This window comes from Vipera ursinii, assembly GCF_947247035.1.
Source record: "Vipera ursinii genome assembly, chromosome: 2".
In the NCBI taxonomy this organism is placed as follows: domain Eukaryota; kingdom Metazoa; phylum Chordata; class Lepidosauria; order Squamata; family Viperidae; genus Vipera; species Vipera ursinii.
In genome coordinates this window covers 246,391,314-246,415,216 of record NC_139513.1, presented here as the reverse complement: position 1 = coordinate 246,415,216, position 23,903 = coordinate 246,391,314, and the positions used below count along the sequence as shown (strand labels likewise).

Sequence of the window (23,903 nt, the reverse complement as noted above, 5' to 3'; positions counted from 1 at the left end):
GATCCCCAGCTGGCGACGGCTATGTAGAGCCGCACAGTATCGGGAAAACAAGCTGCGATCCGAAGAGATATTCCAGGACCCGCTTGTCTGCTGTGACCTCAGCCCCGGAAGTCCCCAAACAGAATTTTCTTAAACTCTTTTGATCCAGCTAGCATCAGCATGGGGTTTTAGCACTTTCGGGATGCAGTGAAGAAGAGCATTTATTTTATGATCAAAAGGAATTTGCTTGCACATTAAGTGTCTCTGCTGTATATGTAAAATCAGTTGTTTGACTTAGGATCATAGATACAGATTCCTGCCACACACTGACAATACAGTTAAGCAGTTAAAACGGTAAAATGAGCAGCATGAATATTTGTGTTTTTTTTAATTTCAAAAATTCTGAAAATGGATATTTAGCACAGATCACATCAGTTGTGACTTGCTTTAGGTTAATATGTCACTTAATTTCTTTATAAGTGGGAAGGGAGTGTAGGGAAATAAATGGCTGTAACCTTTTTCTATCAAAAATGGGTTAAAATTAGCATAGTTAGCCTTCTGGAGAGGATGAAGCCTGCCAGATTTTAGTTGCAGTGTCTGTTGCATATGCTACATTTGTTGTCTGGAGGCTCAGCTAATCTCAATGTACACATGTTGTACTTTGACAATAAAGGTGTTATTATTATTATTATTATTATTATTATTATTATTATTATTAATTATTATTAATTATTTTATTATTAAGAGATACTATGCTTTATTTTATTTGCTTTGAACTATGGTGCTGTAGAAGACTCCTGCGAGTCCCTTGGACTGCAAGGAGTTCAAACCGGTCAGTCCTAGAGGAGATCAACCCTGACTGCTCTTTAGAAGGCCAGATCCTGAAGCTAAAACTCAGATACTCTGGCCACCTAATGAGAAGGAAGGACTCACTGGAGAAGAGCCTAATGCTGGGAAAGATCGAGGGCAATAGAAGAAGGGGACGACAGAGAATGAGGTGGCTGGATGGAGTCACTGAAGCAGTAGGCGTGAGCTTAAATGGACTCCAGAAGATGGTAGAGGACAGGAAGGCCTGGAGGAACGTTGTCCATGGGGTCGCTATGGGTTGGACACGACTTTGCAGCTAACAACAACAACATGCTTTATTTGGTTGATTCATTTGGAGTTTCTATGTAAATGAAAGTAAATTCATGATAACACACTCTGGGTGAAAACAAAACCTGCCAATCATAAAGCTACGTTATTTTCCCCTTCCTTCTTCTACTTTCCCCTTTTTGGTATGAAGAGCTAGGAACAGAAAGGTAACCATTTTTGATTGTCAGTCTGACTTTTTTTGACCACTACCTGGCCTGATATCTTTTGAATTGGAAGACTTGGACAGTTGTCTGCTATACTCTGAGCCCCATTTGAGACTTGCTGCTTTCTCTTAAAGTAGCACATTGCTTGAAAGCAATTTTGGACTAAGATTTTGTTAAAAATAAGCCTGGTAACAGACCATCTTCATTCAATACATATGAACATCTCCTGAAAAATAACAATTATATCTCTTTAATAGAATACTACTGAATTATTTTCAGGAGGTGTTCCAATGCATTAGATTGGATTAGCAATCTACTTTTGCTACTTTCATAATGGGACACAATTCTAACACTAGGAGTTTGTACAGTTTGTAAAAAGTCATAGTCATGGTTCTATGACTATTTTTATGGCAATCATAATGTAAATTACTGTGGTCATTAAGTGAATCAAGTGGTTGTTGAGGAAATCCAGCTTCCCTGATGGACGTTTGCCAAAAACCAGCAAAACAGGTTGCAATTCGTGATCACATGACCACAGGATGCTACAACCAATTGTAAATAAGAACCAGTTGCCAAGTGCCCGAATTGCTGGTGCCTGATAGTTTTACTGGATGACTGATTAGGAGGAATTGGAAAACTGGATGGAGCATTTGTAGAGAACTTTTCTGTGCCTATACAATGGTTGAGTATGTGGTTCTTTAATAACTAAAAGATTATACTTGGTACACATATTTTATTTTGCTCTGTCCTTAGTAAGATACCCATGTAGAGTATGATGATCCTTCTTAATGTTATTTCAAAAACCTTGGTAAACAAATGCAAGTGGTTCTTGGGTTATAATAATAATTGGGACCAGAATTTCTTTCACTAAGCAGTGCGGCTGTAAAGTATGATGCCACATAACTGCTTTGTTTAGCAACAACTGTAGTCCCAGTTGTCACTGTAATCCCAGGTTCTTAAACAGGAAGAGGCAGGAGTCCCAGGCAGATAGGCCAGCAGATGTTGCAGGCAAGCACTAAAGAATGTGGGCAGGTAAAACGGTGGGAACTGGAATGATTTTCTACTTCTTGCCAGCTTTCGTATTGACTTTGCTTGTGGGAAGTTGTCAGGGAACACTGGAAATCACAATCATGCTACTTTCACTTGCTGCAATGTCATCACAACCAACTATCTAGATTCCAATCATCCATCGGCCACCAATTTGAAGACTGGTCATAAGACCACCTGGTTCAGCACCTTTGTAACTTTGAACAGTTGCTAAGCGAGTGATCATAATTTGAGGACTACCTGTATTCTTTAACTCTCCATTTTGTCAGAACTAAGCAAATATAAAATAGACTTTTTCATGCTGGCCAGAGAATCCTGGGAGTTGGAGTCTGCGTATCTGAAAGTTGTCAAGGTTGGAAAACCCTGATTTAGATCTTCCAGGCTGAACTTCATTTAGCTTTGGGTTAGTTAAAATAGTAATTAGTGGGTCTCTTTTGGGGTACAGGGGGGAATCCTCTTGTCACTCTTTGAAAAACAAAATTGATGCTTTACCTAAAATCTAAAGTAAATTTATTATCTTTTTCAGCTGAGATCGTCAAAGAATAATAGTTATAATAATAGTTGAGAATAAATGTTATTAGCCTATTTGTTCAAAAGAATAGCATTGATGTAGGAGATTTTTATTGTACAAGATTAATAAAAGGAGTTGGTACATCTGTTTTTAAATAAGTGTGTCTGTTCAATTTAGGAACTAAAATGTCATTGGGAACAGAAGCTAAATATATACTCCATTTGACATAGCATCTTACTCCCAGTGATAATATGTCAGGGTAGTAATTTGTACTTACAGTTAAGTGGACTTGAAAGATAGGCATCTGCATGAATTTGGCAGCACTGAAGAGGTTCAGAGCCTCCTGACCTTCTCCTCTACTGATATTCAGTTTAGCTATTTGGCGAAGCAAACCCAATAATTTGCTCATTAAAAAAATAGCCCAACAACAAAAAGAACATAATTATAACCAATAAGAGATTGCAGACTGTCCAGTATATTTGCAGAGGGCTCAGTCAACAGTAATGGCAGTTGAAGTCCACACATTGTAAACTCAGGGAATTGGCAGGTTTCAAGTCAGTGTTCTAAATGTTTGCATGTTACAGTGAGTTTCTAGGACAAGGTTATTTCTTTGTCTCTCTTTCTCTCTCTGCAGAACAAAATGGCTTTGTTAGAGAAGTTAAGATAGAACAGAAAAGTCTGTGAAAAAAACTTTGGCATTGGACCCAAAGGCTTTTCTATAAGAAGAGGAGGTTTCCACAGAGGAAGAGGAGAAGGGTCATTTTAAAAAAAAACTCTTCCTTGGAAAAGAAACAAATATTTCCTATCACTGAGAATGTGGCTCTAGAGATCTAGCATTTTTGTGCATTTCATAGAAACCATGTTTATTAAGAAATGTTCTGGCTTAATGTCTATGGAGATTCTCAGTCATCCAGATCATGGTTTTTTTTTTTTTTTACAAAGGTGATTTTCAAAAGGCAACTGAACTTTCTTGGTTTTTTTCCCTTGAAAACATTTCACTTCTCATCCAAGAAGCTTCAGTTCTGAAGAAGCTTCTTGGATGAGAAACAAAATATTTTCAAGGCAGGAGCCCTTGCATAGCAGCTGTCAGCAACTACTTAAAACAGCAATGTCTGTTCCTGTTGTTGTGTGACTGCCCTCTGTAGTTGCAGCATAGTTGCAGAATAAGAACATATTTGGATTATGAAGTTGCTGACAGCTCCTCTGCACACACCAATATGCCCTCTGAAACACTTTTCCCTTCAAGTCAAGAGCCCTAATATCTTAGCATAATTAGCTAGGTATATCCACATACAACCAACTTCACTGTTAGTGAACTGTTATTGGCACATTTTATATAATTAATATCCAATTCATATGTGGCAGAAAGCAATTAAACCCAGACTTTATGGGGTTATATATGTTACCGTTTAGGCACAAACTAGTATTGAAATACAAGCAAGGATTTGTAAAACCATAGGACTAGTTCTATAGCTTAATTCTACCAACTTGGTCCTATCAGATTCCCATATATTACAGAGGAGATTATTCTTGAACCTGGGAACAATTATAAAATTAATTTCCAGTTTGGTGTGGTAAAGCACACTCCCCTAAATATTGAAGCTGTTTCAAATGTGATATTGTTAAAACTAAAAGGAGAATTTCTTAAACAAATATAAAGTGATAATTTAAAGAATAAATATACTTTAAAGAATAAATGACAACTTTTGAAGGAGTTTATTGTATATCTTTGTCCCGAAAAATACACAAAAAACTAGTTACACCTCTTCTAAGCTTTTTTTCCAGAAAAGAAAGTTTTTACTGGAAGATAAGAATCCCTGAGTAACTCTTATAGTTGCAAAGTTTCCACCATTTATAAAACTTGCAGATTGTTGATAGCAAAACAGTGCAAGTGTGACCATACATTTTTCACCTTGTATGCCTTATTTTGAATGTTATTTTCTAGGTTGTATTTGGTAGGTTATATTTAGGAAATCTTATTTAATCTGGGTGGCTGACCTGGAAGAATAAAGAATTTGAATTTGTGTATCTTTGCTCCCATCTAGTGGTCGTCTGGATTTTAATAGCTCAAATTGGATAGGCTTAAAAATAAATTATATTGTTTTAATAAGACCAGAAAAGAAAGGAGGGAAAGAAAAACAAAATAAAAACAGGCTAAAAATAAATGAATTGAATCTGTTGCTTTTCTATTTCTTTGCTGCACAATCTGCTTAAAAGAGTTAAACAAGAAAAATCTCCCTTAAAACCTCTTGAGAAAAGAATTATATCTGTCAAAGACTGCCTTGAGTAAGGAAGGATTAAGTGGCTAAGAATGGAGGGAAGAATAGTTATTATAGGATGATTCTCAATAGACATTTCTGACAATTTGTTGAATGGCCCAAGTGTTACTGACTCGATCATCTCTGCTGTGAGGTCTTATTGATCATATTGTTTCTTTGAGATTTAATGTATCTCACAACTTCTTTTAAAATATTTTAATATTTAAATATTTGTTGCATTAAATCTACTTTAATAATGGGATGTTTTTCTGTTTTTTTTTGAAAATAGGTAAATTTCTGATTAAGAAAAAAGTTGCATTCACAGTTGCCAAGTAAAAGTCTAACAAATATTTAACAAAATCACAGTTTTTGATTCATTATTTGAGTCAAACGTGAAAATCTGAGCAACGCAGGGAAAAATTAGAGAAGTATGATTTCTTTTTTCCATTCAAGACTCCAAATGTCAGATTTTGAAGCAAGCATTGCTTTGAGAGAAATCTGTGCTTTGTCTGACAAATATATTACCAACTTAATAATACATCTATCTTTGTCTTTTCATTCAGGGGTGCTACATCTACTGTCTACAGGTGCAGGCAGAAAGGAACTCAAAAGCCTTTTGCTGTCAAAATCTTGAAGAAAACTGTAAGTGTAGCTGTTCCTATTCATGAGTTATTTGTTGCTGAATTTTGCTTCTGAGCAGAGCTACATTAGAATACAAATGTATTAATTTCTCACAGTCTCACCAATGTAGACCCTTAAGCTTCTTTTAATCCAAAATAATAAGGCATATGGGACATGCATGCCTAATCATCCTGGCAACATTCCTGTCTTCTTTCAGTTTTCACTGCTGATGCCCTTTGTGCTCTTCCCCCAAACAACTGGAACAACTGTATTTTGATCTATGCACAATAGTCCTTGACTTACAGTCAATTGCTTAGTGACCATTCAAAGTTATGAGAGACCCCCAAGAGTACTTTATGACTTTGAAGTGCCAACATCATCCCCTCCCACCTTTTAGCAATTGGCCCACATTTATTATTTATTTATTAATTAATTCGGTTTATATACCGCCCTACTCCCAAAGGACTCAGGGCGGTTTACAAGGCAAAAATTAAAAACAATACAATATAAAATTAAAATTAAATTAAATTAAGTCTGTTTGCAGTGCATCATAGTCACATGACCATGATTTACAATGGTTTTGCTGGACACAGATATTTCTAACAAAAAGCAGTCCATAGTGAATAACAACATCCCTTAACAACCATGGCATTTGCTTAACAACTGCTGCAAAAAAGTCATAAAAATAGGTGACCTGCTTTATGACCATCAAAACTTATGATTGTAATTGCCTGACTCAATTTTGATTGTAAGTCGAGGACTACCTGTATGAACAAACAGCTTTGTTCTAAAGTATGGGTCTTACTGTTATGTAAGGATGGTTCAACAGATCTATTCTAAAAAACAACCTTTAAGAAAGCCTTCCTTAAACTAACATTCTCTTGATGTTTTAAGATTCCACTTCCAGGAGTCATAGCCAACATAGGTGAACCTGTCCTGACGAGGTTTCTTGGAATTTCAGATAGGATTTATGTTGTAACAGCATTTAATTGTGACTATATAGTACTCATTAAATGCCTATTAAATTTAAGATTACAATCTGTGATATTTATTGCCCATGGGACCTAATCTCCCATTAAGTAGAAGGTATGCATCAAGCTTCATTATGATTAAAATCCTCTATATGGCTTATAGCCAGGGCTTTTTTTGTCATAGAACACTCAAAACGGAGTTCCAGCACCTTTTTTGGATGGAACCTTGTAGGGTAGGCAAGGAGGGTTGTATGACATGTGTGAGTTCCGGCACCTTTTTCTTTTACAAAAAAAGCACTGCTTATAGCAATTTATGACACCATTTTCCATTAGAAAAATTCAATTTTAGAATGACAACCAAAATGAAATAAAACAGATCTAATTCAAAACTGCCATATATTGGTTGCAAAAATGGGCATGCAATATCTTCCAGTGAATAAAATTTATGCTACCAAAAATGATGCAGCATAATATTAAAATTAGAGTTTATAAAAATTGCAAATTTAAACATTTGTAACATGATATCTCTGAAAACTAAGGCAGATGTGATAATGACAAAATGTGAAAACTAAATTAAAGAGAGCTAACTTCTGTTATATTGAATATTGTCAGATACTGTCTCTTGCTCTCCTTCCCTTTAGTTGGAATTTTTAGTAGAAGAAAGGAGAATGGAGCTTTGACAATCATAGGCTGAGAAGATCAGGGTATAAACCAATGTTTTGCAAACTTGTCAACTTTAAGATGCATGGGTTTAACTCCCAGAATTCCCAGCCAGTCATATTGGTTGGGAATTTTGCAATTTGAAGTCCATGGTTGAGAAGCACTGGTGTAAATGTGTTCCTCTCAATCTTGTATCATGAGATGAAACAAATCCTTTAAGATAATTTTATCTTTCCTGTCATTCACAATCTACAATTATAAATTGGTATCTGATATCAGTAAGCAATTGGATAAAGAAAAGCTAGTTGAAAATTAATTCAAACAAAACAGATTCTGCTAGTAAACGGAAATGCAAATCTACGAATAGGGATGCAGCCTGCTGTCAGGACCCACCTCAATCCACATCTTAGGAAATAAGAACTCTTGGATGCAAGTTTAGTCCAAAAGGAAAATGTTTACTAGGATGGAATCGATTGTGGCAATACAAGACGGAATCTAACAAAGTTACATTTCAATCCTATATAAAGCATTCCCATTTCAGCCCCTCCCCTCATCCATTTGGTCAGATGTCAGGCCCTTCCATGGGAGGGAACTCTCCTTGGTTTTATGGTTATTGCTTCCTTTTTTGTTCAAATGTTCCCTGTTGTTTGAAGATGCCTAAAGTCTATCCTCCCCCCCCCTTCGGAGAGATGGCATAATTCCCAGAATAAGCACATTGTTCTACCTATACATTTATGAAATGTGATATAAATGGATTCTGACACCTGCACTAAATGGGGTTACAATCATCGTTTGTGTTTATTTCTATATTCAGCCAGGATTTATATATGTCAACACTCAAGATTTTTGCACATCTCAGACTGCAGAGTTGTACACATTTCTAGAAAATCCTGTTAAACCAGGATGAAACGTTCCTTAATATCTCCTTTGGATCATGGCAGTTATATTATTTGACAGCTTTTGGGAAACATTGAACAATTTCAACCTATCCAATGCTATTATTGAAATTTTTGCCTCAGGCCAGCTATAGTGAGATGTAACTCCTTCATTATAGTATCATCACTGACTGGATGACTTTCCTAGGCACAGTGCCCTAAATTCCACACAATTTAGGATCAGGTTTTCGAAATAATATATTTATCTTTACAAGTTTGCACACACTTAATGTCCTTTAGAATAAGCCTTTCTTCCCTCCCTCCCTCCCTCCCTCCCTCCTTCCCTCCCTCCCAATTATTGCAGACATTTTTTGTTAAGAGATCTGGCGGGTTTAACCAGACTTCAGAATTTTCTGAAAAAATTGCTAGGGTAACTCTCTCTTGTTTTCCATGGTCTGGTAAGCAGTCTCCCTCTGGCATGTAATTTGGCTAGCTGTTGAGTACATTGTAACTGAACGTGTATTCTATTTATTGATATGCTTTTAATGGTATTTTAAGTGATTTAATTATTAATTTATTTTATTTTTCTTTACCACCATATGCATCATTTATGGTGAAAAATAGAGTAATAATTTCAGTAAATAAACTAATAAATTTCATAAAAGTAAATTGTAAATATTACTATATGAGAAAATTGCTGCATTTGTTTCCCTATACTAGGCTCTAAAGAAGACATAGATGTTTTATTCCAAATTTTACATTAGCATTTTACAGCAATCCTTACTGTGAAATTTAGGATGCAATGTTATGTTATAGCCAAGGAACTAAAAGAAATTATGCAGTGATGGTACCTAGTCTGCTTGCTAATTAAAACAAATAAACAAAAAAAAAACCCCTCTGCATCTAAATTAGTTGAAAACCTATGTGTAGACACAGAAATCACATTGATACCTCCCCAAATCAGATCTTAGGTCTGTTTCTCTTGCTTGGTTTCTTATATATACATTATAAGTATTAGCTCAGGCCCCTTTCTTTGTTACTTATCTTTTATTGTTTTTAAAAATATAATTTGAGGTTTCATCATCTGTCCATACATCATTTTATACATGAAATAAGCAACTTTTTAAAGGTGCAAAAAGTGTTTCAAGGACATTTTTGAGGGTTTCTATAATAAAATAGTAATACTGAATAGATTATTGCAATTACCTGTAACTAAGTTTAAAGTGGTAAATCCACATAAAACAAAATTTTACGCTATGCAGCATAACAATGCCCTTCATTCTAAAAACCCAAACTCTTACTTAGTTCTTCTTACTTAGATCTGCATTCCAACTGATTCAGTGGGATTCATAATTAGAAAAGTGAAGTTAATAACACTACCTCTATTTGTGAGTGGGAAAAAGAAAAAAAGGTAAAATTGGAGTAACATCTTGTTTCATACAGAGGGAGGACTGAATAGGAAGCAGAAAAGCTGGTCAACTTGGACCATCTTTTCTCAGCAAGTTTTTGGTGCTAAGATTACTAATCATGTTACAAAACAGTTTGTTTCCTCTGTTTTTCCCCACTAAAGCTCTGGAATTAATCTCATTGTTATGGAAAATCCAAATGACACTGTGGAACTTTTACTTGATTCTGTGTGTATGCATGTGTGCATATACACACTTTGTCTAGAGTTTTGAAAATCAGTTTAATAAAAAATTAGAGAAACAAACCAAGCAATACGATGAGAAAAACTATGGTTCATAAGTGCTATTGCTATAACTGAAAAAGTATCTTTTGTTTAGCAACAGAAATACTGCATCTTTGAATCTCCCCTAGCTGATGACATAATCTTAAGAAACCTCACTTGATTCTGAAAATCAGATTTGAGTCAGAGTTGGTTAATACCTGGATAGGAGATTATCAAGAAATACCTGGTCTGTAGACCAGCCTGGGAATTTGAAAAGAAAATCACAGAAGAAAATTAAGGCAATTTCCATATTTTTTTTAAAGAAAACAGCATTCAGAGAAATTGAATTTGCCTGAAAGAGTAGCAATACCTCTTTGGTTTTAAAGCCTGCTACTGGCTTATTTCATATGTGAGCCATTTCTGTGCATGTAAAAGGTCCTATAAGGTGAGATGGGTGGTTCCATCACAGCTGGACAAATTAATCATCTTCCTTTCTCTCCTTCCATCCTTCCAATAGTCCGAGTTTCACTGTTCCAAACCGAAGCTTGGGTTAATAAAGCAAGGAAAAGTCAGCTATACAAGTAATGTTTGATTTATGACAAATTCCCCAAAAGGTACTTAGGACCTAGATTGAAGTTCCAATGGCTACTCCCCATGGTCATGTGATTGCACTGTGGATGCTTGGCAACCAGTGTGCACTTGCAGCTGTTTGCAACATCCCGTAGTCACGTGAGCATAATCTATGACTTTTTCTGCTGGAAATCAGCATTTACTTCTGATTTTCAGCAAAAAAAAATACCCATAGTGAGCGATGTGCACTCACAGTACATTTAAAAACCACAGTATTTGTCTAACAACCACCACATTCACTTTACAACCTCCATATCCACTTAACAGCAGCATAAAAAAGGTTGTAAAACAAGGTGTTTATGTGATAACCCACTTAATGATCGGCATGACTTACACCCATAATTGCAGACTAAATTATGATAGTAAGTCAAGGACTACTTGTATATGCAATATAATAATTGCCTGGACTAATATAATAAGCAATAACTGAATCTAGTTTCTATTACCACTACAGTAAAGCAGAGCTTAGTAGTAATAGCATGAGTGATTATTATTTTGTTCAGAACTGAAATTGTGACTTTAAGTCCTAGTCGCTCTATTAATGAAAGGATTGTTAATACAAGATTTCATTTAAACTCCTGAGATGTTTAATAGTAGTGCCATACTTTTGCCATTTCTAAATTATAATTTCTCCTAAAACCTGAAGTTAAAGAAATGTTGAATTCAGCCTTAAGAAGCAGAAGTATGAAATGCCATTAAAAACCCAAAACTGTAAACATTTCACTTGGTAGTCAGAATGATGAAAAGCTCACTATTAAAAGCCAATTAATTTACAAGTGCATTAAGAATAAAATGGGAAATTAAATATATCTATATCTAAATATAGATATTTTAATGGAAAGATGGAAAACAGATGAGAATTAGGAAAGCTTGCTTTAATAAATGTTTAATCAGGATATAATAAAACTTACCAAAGAATCTTCTTAACCAAACGATGTATAACACCTTCTTTTCACTGATAGCACCAGCAAAATAAGTGCCAATGTGTTCATTAGGCCAAGGTAAAAAGGAGTCCAAAAGCCATTTTCCATTATAGCACTTTGATAATGTGTAAAAAAAAATGTTGTTTCAGGAGTTGCCTGCTGAAGAGCTCTGTGCAACTCTAAAGAAGTTATTTGAAGAACAGGTATTGCCTTGTTTATATCTATCATATATAATTTGGGGTAGCTATATATTTTACAATTGGAGAAGCATTGTGGCTTTATACAAGAATTGTGAAATATATTTCTCTGATTTAATATACTGATATAAGTGTAGGAATTTTGATCAGTGTTTAGAGCAAATTTTGCAATCACTTTTCTTCTTATCAGTAGATGACAGAACAATCCCCAAAATGTCTGAAGTTTTAAATAATAGTTTTAAAAAATCCGTTTGCCCTTTAAGCATTTATTCCTGTTCTCTTGCTTCAGTCAGTTTATTTGGATTTTGATAGCACAGAAAAGGTCTTACCTTTTCAGAAATGGCAGCCTCTTTTTCCAAAGTTCAAGTAAGTAATATATAAAATGCAGTCTTTGCTTTGCAAAGAGGCTGGCAATCCTGTGTGACATATTAATGATGCCAACTACAAATCTAGCTTCCATTCACTAATCTGTACCAAAAAGAAAATCTTGATTTGTGTATACTTTGCTTTTCTCTGTTTCATGGTAAACATTGGTTTTCTTGTATACTCCCCAAATTGCCCAAAATAACTGATAAAGACTTTCTTCATTTCAGATTTAAAACCCACTTCTTGCCCCTCCCTGATCACTCCTACTATTACTTTTATTTTCATGGATTCATTGTCCATACATAGGCTTTAATGATGCAAACCAAAGTGCTTCTAACATTTTCACCATAAGTAAAGTATTAAGATTTATTTGAAAATTATCATGGATTCAATTCTGCGAATTCACAAAAGGATGCTTGATATTGTCTTGTAAACTATTCAGAGAAAGAATATTTTATCAAAATAGTTTTTCTCAAAGTTTATATGCTAACATCAATTTGGGTACTATGTGGATAAACAGTTTCAGCATCAATCCTAAATGATAAATAGCATGCCTAACTTTTTTTTGTTTCTTGTATTTTAAAATTTCACTCTACTTTTAAATCTAGTGACAAATTTCAATAACATTTATCAACATTTTCCCAGATATTCCAGAGGGAGATTTACAATTTATTTATTTATTTTACTTAATTATTTTTTTACTTTTACTGTGATTGGTTCCTAAAAATATTGACCAAGAAATTTTCACTAAAACTATTAAATATGTTTAGAATGGTTACAGCAGTCAAATCATTGAAACAATTACTTCCAAAATCTTATTTTTTTTCTTTTCCTTTTAAACAGGTAGATAAGAAGATTGTCCGAACAGAAATAGGTGTTCTTCTGCGACTTTCACATCCAAATATTGTAAGTTTGCAAGCCCAGATTTAAAAATGTTACCCTGCATCTTAATTTCCTACTGTGGACATATTTTCCTGTCTTGCTGCACATAAGAGGACCAAAAGAACTCTACATTCTCAAAAGTTTTTAATCTGAGCATATTTACTTGTTTATTAGTCTGTTCTGGGAAGCATCAGAGTTCTTGTCCACTTAAAATTATTTCTAGTAGTCTTTCAAGATATTTCAAACACTCTGAAGAATCACTTAAGAAAATAATTTTTAGTGCATGCTTTTTTAAAAAATTATGCTTTCTGCTGAATCACAAATTGTGAAGTTTTTAATTAGAAAGAGAGGAGGAGAGAAATTGGGGAAAAGTAAAAATTGGAATATAACCAAACTATCAGATACTATGTAAGGTACATCTATTTATATTGTAACCTTACTGTAAATCAGGGGTCTTCAAACTTGGCCAATTTATGATTTGTAGACTTCAACTCCCAGAATTCCTCAGCCAGCATGCCTGGCTGATGAATTTTGGGAGTTGAAGTCCACAAGTCTTAAATTGGCCAAGTTTGAAGACCCCTGTTGTAAATTATATACATACAGGGAAGAAGGGGAAATAGACAATTGCTTACTTTGTTGCTTTTCTCAGATAAAATTGAAGGAGATATATGAAACCCCCACAGAAATCAGCCTTGTCCTAGAACTGGTAACAGGAGGAGAGCTGTTCGACAGGTATGTGGGGGCTTGTGCATATTGTTGTTATATGTATTGCCCAAATATTATATAATAGAGATTCATTTGGGTTTAATTTTTTGAGAACACAGAGGCTGAAAATGCATTATTTTCTCTGTGACATGTGCTACAGTAGCTGGAATTACATTTTAACAGATCTGAAAATGCTGGTCTTGAGGTCAGTTCCAACTAGCTGGCTAGCCTCTCCATCTTTCCGCCTTTCATAATCCAGTTTAAAACACACTGGTGATACATTTGTGCTCTTTTGACTATTTTCAAATCTAAGTGACAGGATACTATGAGCACAGCCAGTTTGTGTGTATGTTTGGCTTGCAAAAAGCCACTTGTTAATTAGCTTTTTCCCATTTAGCAACATTTTAATAATAATAATAATAATAATTTTATTTATATACCACCCTTCTCCCGAAGGACTCAGGGCGGTGAACAGGGCAGAGATATAAAAAATACAAAAATACAAAAGTTAAAAAATATTAAACATATGCCCAAGCTAAAAACAGTAAATACATATATTAAAAATGACAATAAATGACTCTCAACCAATCAGTGCTTGTTTGCCAGTTAATCATCACATAGCTTAGCTCTTCATAGCCAGGGTTCAACACAACATCCTTTTAACTTTTCCAGGTGCTTCTGTGCTCACCATGGTAGCAGACCTCCATGCCCTACCAAACCCATAAGGCTGGCATGCCAGTAATTCTGCATGTGGCTGTTTTTTAGTGATTCTAAAATGCCAGCCTGAGAAGGGGAGGGCAGGGAAAGCCAAGAATTAGCTTATACTAAGTCCATCTGATAGCTACTTAATTGTTTAGGTGCTTGCAGACTTAATTTTGACTCTACTTACTTGACTTATACATTTTCATTGCCTTTTTCTGTTCTTCTGTTTGTTGTTATTAATTGTGTGTGTATGTATGTATGTATGTATGTATGTATGTATGTATGTATGTATATTAAAATCCTTTTAGTTCAGGTAGTCCTTGACTTAGCAACTGTTCAAAGTTATCACAGAATTCCCCAGGGCTACATACAACCTGAATTTGAAGTTCTAATGGTTTCTCTACCATGCATGGTCACATGATAACATTTGGGGCACTTGGCAACTGGCCCACATTTACAGCCATTTGCAATGTCCCACAGTCACACGATTACAATTTATGATGTGTTTTTTTTGCTGGAAACTGATGTTCAGTTCTGGTTTCCGGCAAAAACACCCATTGTGGACAAAGGATTCTCTTAATGATTGCAGTGTTAACTGCTGCAATAAAGGTCGTAATTGGATGTGGTCACATGGTAACCCACTAAACGGCCAGCTCAACTTATGACAATAATTAGAGGTTCAATCATGGCCATAAGTCAAGGATTACTTGTAGATAAGGTTGGAAATCTAAATCAAGAAAGTTAACATGAATGTCTCCATGAGGTCACTAGGAGCTGAGCTGTTTGCTAGACATTGGTATTTGAACATAGATCGTTTTAATATTTATATCTTATTGTTTTACTAATCTAGGTGAAATGTTAATGTAGCTAGTCCATGTAAGATATGCCATTTGCTAAACAATAATAAATAATTACAATTCTGCATTCTTCTAAGAAAGTAGAGCCTTGTTGGCTGACTGCCATTCTCTAAATGATGACTGGTAATTAAATACTAAACATTTCACAAATTATTGAAAAGACATGAACCTCGTCTGTCTGTGTCAAAGATGATTCTCAGTCATCCAGGTCATGGTTGTCCCAAAAGTGCTTTTTCAGGAGACAACTGGACTTTCTTGTTTTTTCTTTGAAGATGTTTCGCTTCTCATCCAAGAAGCCTCTTCAGCTCTGACTGGATGGTGGGGAATGGAAAGATTTATATTCCTTTCAGACAGCTCGGCCCTCTATATAAGTCAAGTCTCCATGGTGGCTGGGGTATTCCAGAGTTGAAGTCCATATATTTGAAAGTTTCCAAGGTTGAGAAACACTGCATTAGAAAAAAAAAACCCAATTAAATTACACCACGTATCTCATATGTTCAACTATTGTGCCTTCCTAGACCTATCTGATTTCATTTGTTGACCTGGCCATTAATATTTCTTAAATTGAAAGTTGGCTTCCTTGTACTGAACAATTTATCACATAAAAAAGTTCTAAGCAAAACTTGATTAATCCCTTATTTCTTGGGTATCAATAAGATAAGAAAATGAATACATGGGGAAAGATTTTGGTGACTCCAAGATGCTTAAATGCTTCTAAAATTGCCAGCTTTCTTTTATTTTGTATCAAATTTGGAAGCACTTTATAGTAATTGTTGAAGATTGTTATGTTATTTTAATGATAATATGATCACTAGAAATGTGCATGCTTCAAAAATTTGAAAAAAGTAGTTTTGGACCAAGTATAACGTTCATCTCTCTGCTACAGTATGGTATTCATCATTTTTCAAACTTCAGTTGAAAGCTGAAAAACATGCTGTTTTATTTAATCACTTAAGTTATGCCATTCTTAAAGAAGCCACATCTGCTGTAAGCCTGAAAAAAGTTGAACTTTTTAAATAAATAAATGCTGTTCTTGTGAGAAGTCCAAAGTACTAGTAATTGATTTATCACATTTTAATTTACATGGTAGTCTCAAAACAGGCAAATTCCTTGTAAGGTTTAACAAGGAAGTGCTATTACTAAATCACAGCTAACAGCTAGTTAATTTCTTCACTCTTCAAACCATTTACTTTGAAATAGACCCATTGATTTCAGTGTGGCTGCCCCAGAGTAGAAGGTATGAGGACAATTCTTTCAACCAACATCCTGTTCAGTGGAACGTAAACAATAAACATGCTTGGTTCTATGTTGCAAGTTTAACTGCTGCAGTACATACGCAAGCTGAAAAGCATTTTATGCAGTGACTTAGAAACTCTGACTTGCTTTTTGTGAATATAGAATATAACTTAAAAGGCTTGCGATTAAAAACCTGGTTGATTCCATCCATTCTGCCACTTCTACCAGTGTTGTCTACCATTTGTTGTCAGGTAAATTGTTAAATCAGGCTTAAGTTTGTCTGGAGAATTAGTCATATTGCTTTCAGCTTCCTCTAACCATCCTAGTCATATCTCTAGCCACACTGCACCATATTGCCTCTTTCAAGGTTTCTGACAAGAGGCTGCTTTGTATGGGAAAACCACAATGCCCTTCTTTACTGAGAAATCATAATGGCAATTCTGTGAGTCCGATTCCACAAAATAACAATACATAAGAGTAGCTACATTAAATTTTCTAAATTATGGGTGTAATTCTCTAGACTAGACATCTTATTTTTATAGATGCTTTTAAGCATATTTTTAATATAAATTTATTTTGTTTTCAGAGTTTTTAGATTGATTTCTTGAAGCATCTTCCAAGATGCACAATGGTGCTTATGGCCCAGAGTAAAGTTGTTTTTAGTGAAGAGCATTATCCACCAAGACATGGTAGATTATATTGTTGCTTGATTATTCTGTGATTTATTTCAATAATGTTTGCCTAGAATTGTGGCTGTTCTAGAAATCCCTGAGTTTGAATGGCATATTTTTGTTTCTTTATAGAATTGTGGAAAAAGGATATTACAGCGAGCGAGATGCTGCTGATGCAGTGAAACAAATTCTGGAGGCAGTTGCTGTAAGTTTTACTAGCTTTACAGCCTCAGATTAATATTTCATCAATTGCAAAATAACGTTTTGATCAGTATAGACCACTAAATGAAACAAAAACTTCTTGATAACAGTCCAAATTCCTATATATTTATCAATCTCAATCAGTGATCAAAAGAACATGGGAGGAGGAAGACCATGAAAAAGCATACTTATTCTACACTTCTTTCACCTCCATACTAACGTTTCTCCTCATACTGAAGACAAACATCTAAAATATAGAATCAATTCTTGACATAGAATGACTTTTCTTAAGCTGGGAATCTTCCAATGCTCAGAATCCCAGCAGTTGAATGATGCCTGGTTTCTGGAAGGCTGCCCTAGAGGTTCTCTGTGTTGAGGTAGTCCATGAATGTTCCTGACAGCACCATCTAACTTCTCTGGCTACACTATCTTTAGTTAAAATAAATGCATGCAAAATAAAAGCCCTGTGGAAAATGCAAAGTACTAAAATACATGTACTACCTGCACCAGAACCTGGAAGATAATGGTAACCATGGCGTCATGTGTGTCAAAAGAAAGGCCAACTTATAACCACCCATGACGCTGCATTTTGCACCAGCTGAAGTTTCTAAATGCTTTTCAAGGACAACTACATGCATAGCACATTGCAGTAACATAATTGGGAAGTGAGGTCATGAGTGACAGAGCAGGCTCTCACAGTCTAGGAATGAGCACAATTGGTACACAATACATAGTGTAGTGGCCCTCCTTGCTATACCTGCCACCTGCTCTTTGATATCCTATCCATCATTACTAGTCCCATTTTTTGTTACTGTGGTAATAAGTGATCTTCCATTTACAGTTGCACATGGTATTGTAGACGTAGTTGTATTTCATTTCAGTTATTCTCATAAAGCAGCCTGTGACCTTTGAAAGATGCCTAATTGATCACACTTTCCAGCTTCTGGTTTTCCAGGTTCAGGAACAGGCGAGACAGGAAACAAAATATACAATTAGAATCTTCTCTCACATCAAAGCTTGATATTAATAAAGACAATAAGGGAGCAGATTAGAAGAGGCTTGGAGTCTACGAACTTATTTGGTCCCTAGAATTAACAACATAGCATCCATGTAGCCATAATGACTTAAGGAAAATGAAGGAGAAGTGGGAAGAGAGGGCTGAAGCAAAATGCCAGTATGACTTTAGGATCGTTTTAATAAGATTATTTTTGTTTCAGTTCTCAATATTTGGATTATTTTATAAATGCATAATATTTGCATCATTTGTGAATTGTAATTGATCAGTGTCATTCCATTTACAGTGTGATTAAAGAATACTCTCTCATTGTTTTCCCCTGCCTTTTGTAGTCTCTGCTCCATTGAGAAACATTACAGGGATTGAAGAAGTGAGGAAAATTGCTAAAAGATTCTTCTATGTTTATACCAATAGAAAAATCCATTAGATCAAATATTCCAACAGATGGGGCAATATAAGTGGAACCTAGCTCAATTAATTTTATAGAATGTAATTCACTGAACTGCACAATATATGCCTATTTTAAACTTATATAAATTTTTAGAATAAATGGAATAGTTATCCTGCCATGGAATGTCTCCAACATAAGTTTTATTCTTCATTATTTTTGTCCACTGGTTTTGACTTTCCAAATATAACAAAGATTCTAACACTCTGTCAGAAACTAGTAATTCCATTATTCCTACACTGGCATTGCCAGCAGTGAAAGTTGCTGGGATATTTCATTCAGTGACATTTGAAGGGCCATATGTTCCTCAAGTGTGTATTCTTTGTAATGGGGATTTAATTATTGTAATTTCAGTCATAGGTAACATTCTGTACAAACTGAGGCAGTCAGTATGCTGCTAGTCTAATCTGCTTTTTTGAAATCCAGTTTTAGTAGTTATCCATTGGGAATTTAATTTACTTCAGATAAATGAGCAGTCTCTTGACAAATGTATTGCTTATATAGCCACCATTCTTGAATGGACCAGGATTTTATGTTTACTACAGGTATGCAAGGCTGAATCTCCTGATCCATTTACTCTGCATCCTGCTTCTAATGGTACTATGCCATCTCCACTGTGATCTATTGTCACATATGAGCAGGCATCAATAAATTAATTAATTTCCTTTGCATCCCTGCAAATATTATAGCTTCCTTAAGAAGTCTTTCACCCATGAAAGTGAAGAATTGTAGTTCTGAAGGTCTTCCAGTTTGATACACTTGATTTTGTAAAATCTATAAAAAAGAAAGCTTTTATATTTTCACAATGAGCTATTCAGTTCAAATCTAATATTAATGACTATACATTTTACAATTTTTCTTGTATTTTACTTCTTTTATTTGTACTTTGAGTGATTTAGAGCTATTGTATATAGACTGAATTAAAGCTTGCTAACCACTTAGAAATTCTGATTTTTAAAAATGCTAATGCTGTTACTACAGTAAGTTTTACATGCAATTCAACATCACATCATTAGCTTTATAAATTTCCAAGCTTGTGTAATAATACAAAAAAAATTAAAAATTGACAAAGAATTACAACAATTCATATATGGGTATACGTAAATCATCAGTGGAATCTAACAGCTCCATTCTACTTGAGAATTGATATTATCAAAACTGCCATATTATACTAAAATATATGGTTAAATTTCTGGCATTGAATTTCATTAGCTTAGCATTCAGACAAACAGACATCATTAGACACATAGAGAGAAAAACCATATTTTCACATCATTCGAAAGAATAAGAAGAAGGAAACTAAAAGGACACTTCCTCTTTATCAGCCAATAGCCCAATTAGCCAGGATTAACATCAGACAAATAATCAGGCAGAAAACAATACTCTAATTTATTTATTAATTAAATTTATAAATCACCCATCACATTGATAACATGAGTCAGGGCAGCTTATATGAGAACCAAAATCAAGGGGATGGATGGATGGGGGTGAGATCTTACCATGTCAACCACCCACAACAAAGAATGTATCCATTGGTGGCTTCAAGCTAGCAAACCAAATTGTAAGGTGGGGGCAGGTGTCATCTCACATAGCAAAATGTTCCACACAGTGGGGGCCACAATCGAAAAGGCTCTTCTCAACTTTGCCAGCTAAAATTCCTTTACAGACAGGGCCCACAGCAAGCCCCTTCTCTGGAATGAGCAGGGTAGTCTAATCTCATTGGGGTAAAATGGCTCCTCAGATACCTTGAACCCAAGCCTTAAAGGGCTTTAAAAGTGATGACCAACACCTTGAACTGGACCTGGAAACAAACTGATAACCAATGCACCTCAGCAACAGTGATATTCTGTATACCACGGTACAGGCCTCCAGAATTGTCTTTGCCGCTGCATTCTGTACCAACTACAGCTTCTGAATACTCTTTAAGGATAGCCCCGTATAGAGTATATTGCAGTAATTCTCTGTTGCAGTGGGATATATGTGTGTCTCTGTTCTCTCTGTCTAAGATTACAGGTAATCTTACAAATACAATTTACTTACAAATACAATTGGGACCAGAACGTCTATCGCTAAGTGAGGTGGTCATTAAATGAATCACATCTGATGTTATGACCTTTTTTGCTGCAGTCAATAAACAAATCTCCACGATTGTTAAGTGAATTCCGAGTAGTTGAGCAAATCCAGCTTTTCCCATTGGCTTTGCTTGTTGGAAACCATTCAAAAAGGTAACAAATGATGATCATGTGACTCTGGGTTGCTGCAACCACTATAAATACATGCCAGTTGCCAAGTGCCTGAACTTTGAACATGTGGCTGCAGAGAAGCTGCAGTAGTTGTTAGTGTGAGGGCTGTTTATAAGTCACTTTTTTCAACGACGTTGTATAACTTCAAATGATTGCTAAACAAGTGGTCATAAATTGAGGACTACCTTACAAGGTAATTAGACTGATATTATTTATTCTTGAAATAACAAAATCATAAGCAATTCAGATTCAAAAACCATATTGCTTTTAATCAGTCTGATTTGAATTATAGCATATTCTCTATATACTTTATGGTGAATCCTTAACATTTACTGTGAAATCATTTCTCGCCATTAGCGGTCCTCAACTTGCTACTGTATTTTACTCACATTCTTCTTCATTAAAATAAAATATCAGCAGTAAAATATCATTTTTATCTTTGGTTCCCCGAAGACTAGATTCTGCCTCTAGGCTGCTACTATAATTCATTATGTTCTTAAGGATTCCCTAATGCAGCCCTGTGTGTGATGGAGCATTGTCCTGCATGAAAATCATGTTTTTCTTGAAGGATGCAGACTTCTTCCTGTACCACTGCTTGAAGAAGGTGTCTTCCAGAAACTGGCAGTAGGACTGGGAGTTGAGCTTGACTCCATCCTCAACCCGAAAAGGCCCCACAAGCTCATCTTTGATGATACCAGCCCAAACCAGTACTCCACCTCCACCTTGCTGGCGTCTGAGTCGGACTGGAGCTCTCTGCCCTTTACCAATCCAGCCACGGGCCCATCCATCTGGCCCATCAAGACTCACTCTCATTTCATCAGTCCATAAAACCTTAGAAAAATCAGTCTTGAGATATTTCTTGGCCCAGTCTTGATGTTTCAGCTTGTGTGTCTTGTTCAGTGGTGGTCGTCTTTCAGCCTTTCTTACCTTGGCCATGTCTCTGAGTATTGCACACCTTGTGCTTTTGGGCACTCCAGTGATGTTGCAGCTCTGAAATATGGCCAAACTGGTGGCAAGTGGCATCTTGGCAGCTGCACGCTTGACTTTTCTCAGTTCATGGGCAGTTATTTTGCGCCTTGGTTTCTCCACACGCTTCTTGCGACCCTGTTGACTATTTTGAATGAAACGCTTGATTGTTCGATGATCACGCTTCAGAAGCTTTGCAATTTTAAGAGTGCTGCATCCCTCTGCAAGATATCTCACTATTTTTGACTTTTCTGAGCCTGTCAAGTCCTTCTTTTGACCCATTTTGCCAAAGGAAAGGAAGTTGCCTAATAATTATGCACACCTGATACAGGGTGTTGATGTCATTAGACCACACCCCTTCTCATTACAGAGATGCACATCACCTAATATGCTTAATTGGTAGTAGGCTTTCGAGCCTATACAGCTTGGAGTAAGACAACATGCATAAAGAGGATGATGTGGTCAAAATACTCATTTGCCTAATAATTCTGCACTCCCTGTAATGTTGTATTAGGAAGCATTAAAAGAAAAGGTGAAATAATCATAGAAAGCATTATCTAAAATAGTGTCCTGTGAAGTGAAGAGAAAAGGGAAAGCTTTGTATCTGTGGAGCTAAAGAAGTGACAGATAGTAATTTCCTCTGGGCACATCAGACATGATTCATGAAAGGAATTCATTTGCCCAGAAGAAATGCAGATGCATGTCAGTGGCAAAAAGTAGAGGTTATAGCTATAGATCAGACATGTCAAACACAAGGCCCGGGGGCCAGATCCGGCCTACGAAGTGGTTTCATGTGGCCCGCGAAGCCATCCTGGAAACAGTGAGGGAACGGCCCCCACTGCCTTGGCCCTGGCCCAGAGACCCTCCTCCTGCCAGAGATCTGTCCCACTGCTGCCTAGGCCCCCATAGGCACCCTTGATGCCAACGATGTAGAGCTGGCCATGCCCACCCAGTAGGCCATACACACTCTAGCCACGCCCACCCAGTAGGCCACGCCCACCCTGGCCATACCCACCCGGCCCCCTGAGGGCAACCGCAATGCTGATGCGGCCCTCAATGAAATTGAGTTTGACACCCCTGCTATAGAAAGACATGGAGTGGGACCACTGGATATTAGAAGAAAAAGTGCAAAGTCAAGAACAGCGTTATGCTGTGGATTAGAATGAGGGCAAAGGATGAAAATTTTCAGCAGCAGGAAAAGAAACCAATCTGGAAAAACATAACTACCAGGTATATAAACTGAAAGAGACGTAAAAAGAAAAAAAGAGTATATGAACAGAAGTAGTGCTTGACGTGGGTGGACTGGCACATTCCCACTTATTTTCAGGAAATCATCATTCATTTTAGCCATCCCACTTCTTTCTTGTTCTACTTTGAAATTCAAGAATTTCAGCTCTATTCTTGGTCACCCCAACCAAAACCAGATACCTGGTTAAATTGGCACTGGAGGAAAAAAATGATGTCACAGGTGGACAATACATCTTGTCAGCCTGTCAGGTCTCAACTGTTGCTAATAGGAGAGAGAATAATGAGACAATTCCTGGAACAGAGGCAATGTGGATCCGAATAATAATAATAATAATAATAATAATAATAATAATAATAATAATAATAATAATAATAATAATTATTATTATTATTATTATTATTATTATTATTATTATTATTATTATTATTATTTCTATACCGCCCTTCTCCCGAAGGACTCAGGGCGGTGTACAGGGCAATACAATAAAATACAACATACAAAAATTAAAAAAATATTAAATATTACAGCCCAATTCAATACAATTAATACAATAACATTAAAATACCCCTAAACCCATCAGACCAGGCCGGCTTGTTCAAATAAATATGTTTTTTGGTCACGTCAGAAGAAGCGAAGGTCGGGAGCCATCCGGAGCTCCACCGGTAAACGGTTCCACAGGTTTGGCGCGCCCACAGAGAATGCCCTCCCCCTGGGGGCCGCCAG

At 35.9% G+C, this 23,903-nt stretch overlaps 1 protein-coding gene across 2 annotated transcripts in view; it reads left to right on the top strand.

The window, feature by feature from the left end:
* CAMK4 (calcium/calmodulin dependent protein kinase IV) overlaps positions 1-23,903 on the top strand; it is a 71,434-nt gene that overhangs the window by 32,523 nt on the left and 15,008 nt on the right. The window contains exons 2-6 of one of the 2 annotated variants that reach the window (XM_083351490.1): positions 5,657-5,735; positions 11,592-11,645; positions 12,849-12,911; positions 13,537-13,619; positions 17,191-17,263. In XM_083351490.1, coding sequence (XP_083207616.1) covers positions 5,657-5,735; positions 11,592-11,645; positions 12,849-12,911; positions 13,537-13,619; positions 17,191-17,263 — 352 coding nt within the window. The remainder of the gene's footprint in view (positions 1-5,656; positions 5,736-11,591; positions 11,646-12,848; positions 12,912-13,536; positions 13,620-17,190; positions 17,264-23,903) is intronic. The other variant, XM_083351491.1, reaches the window with a different exon arrangement.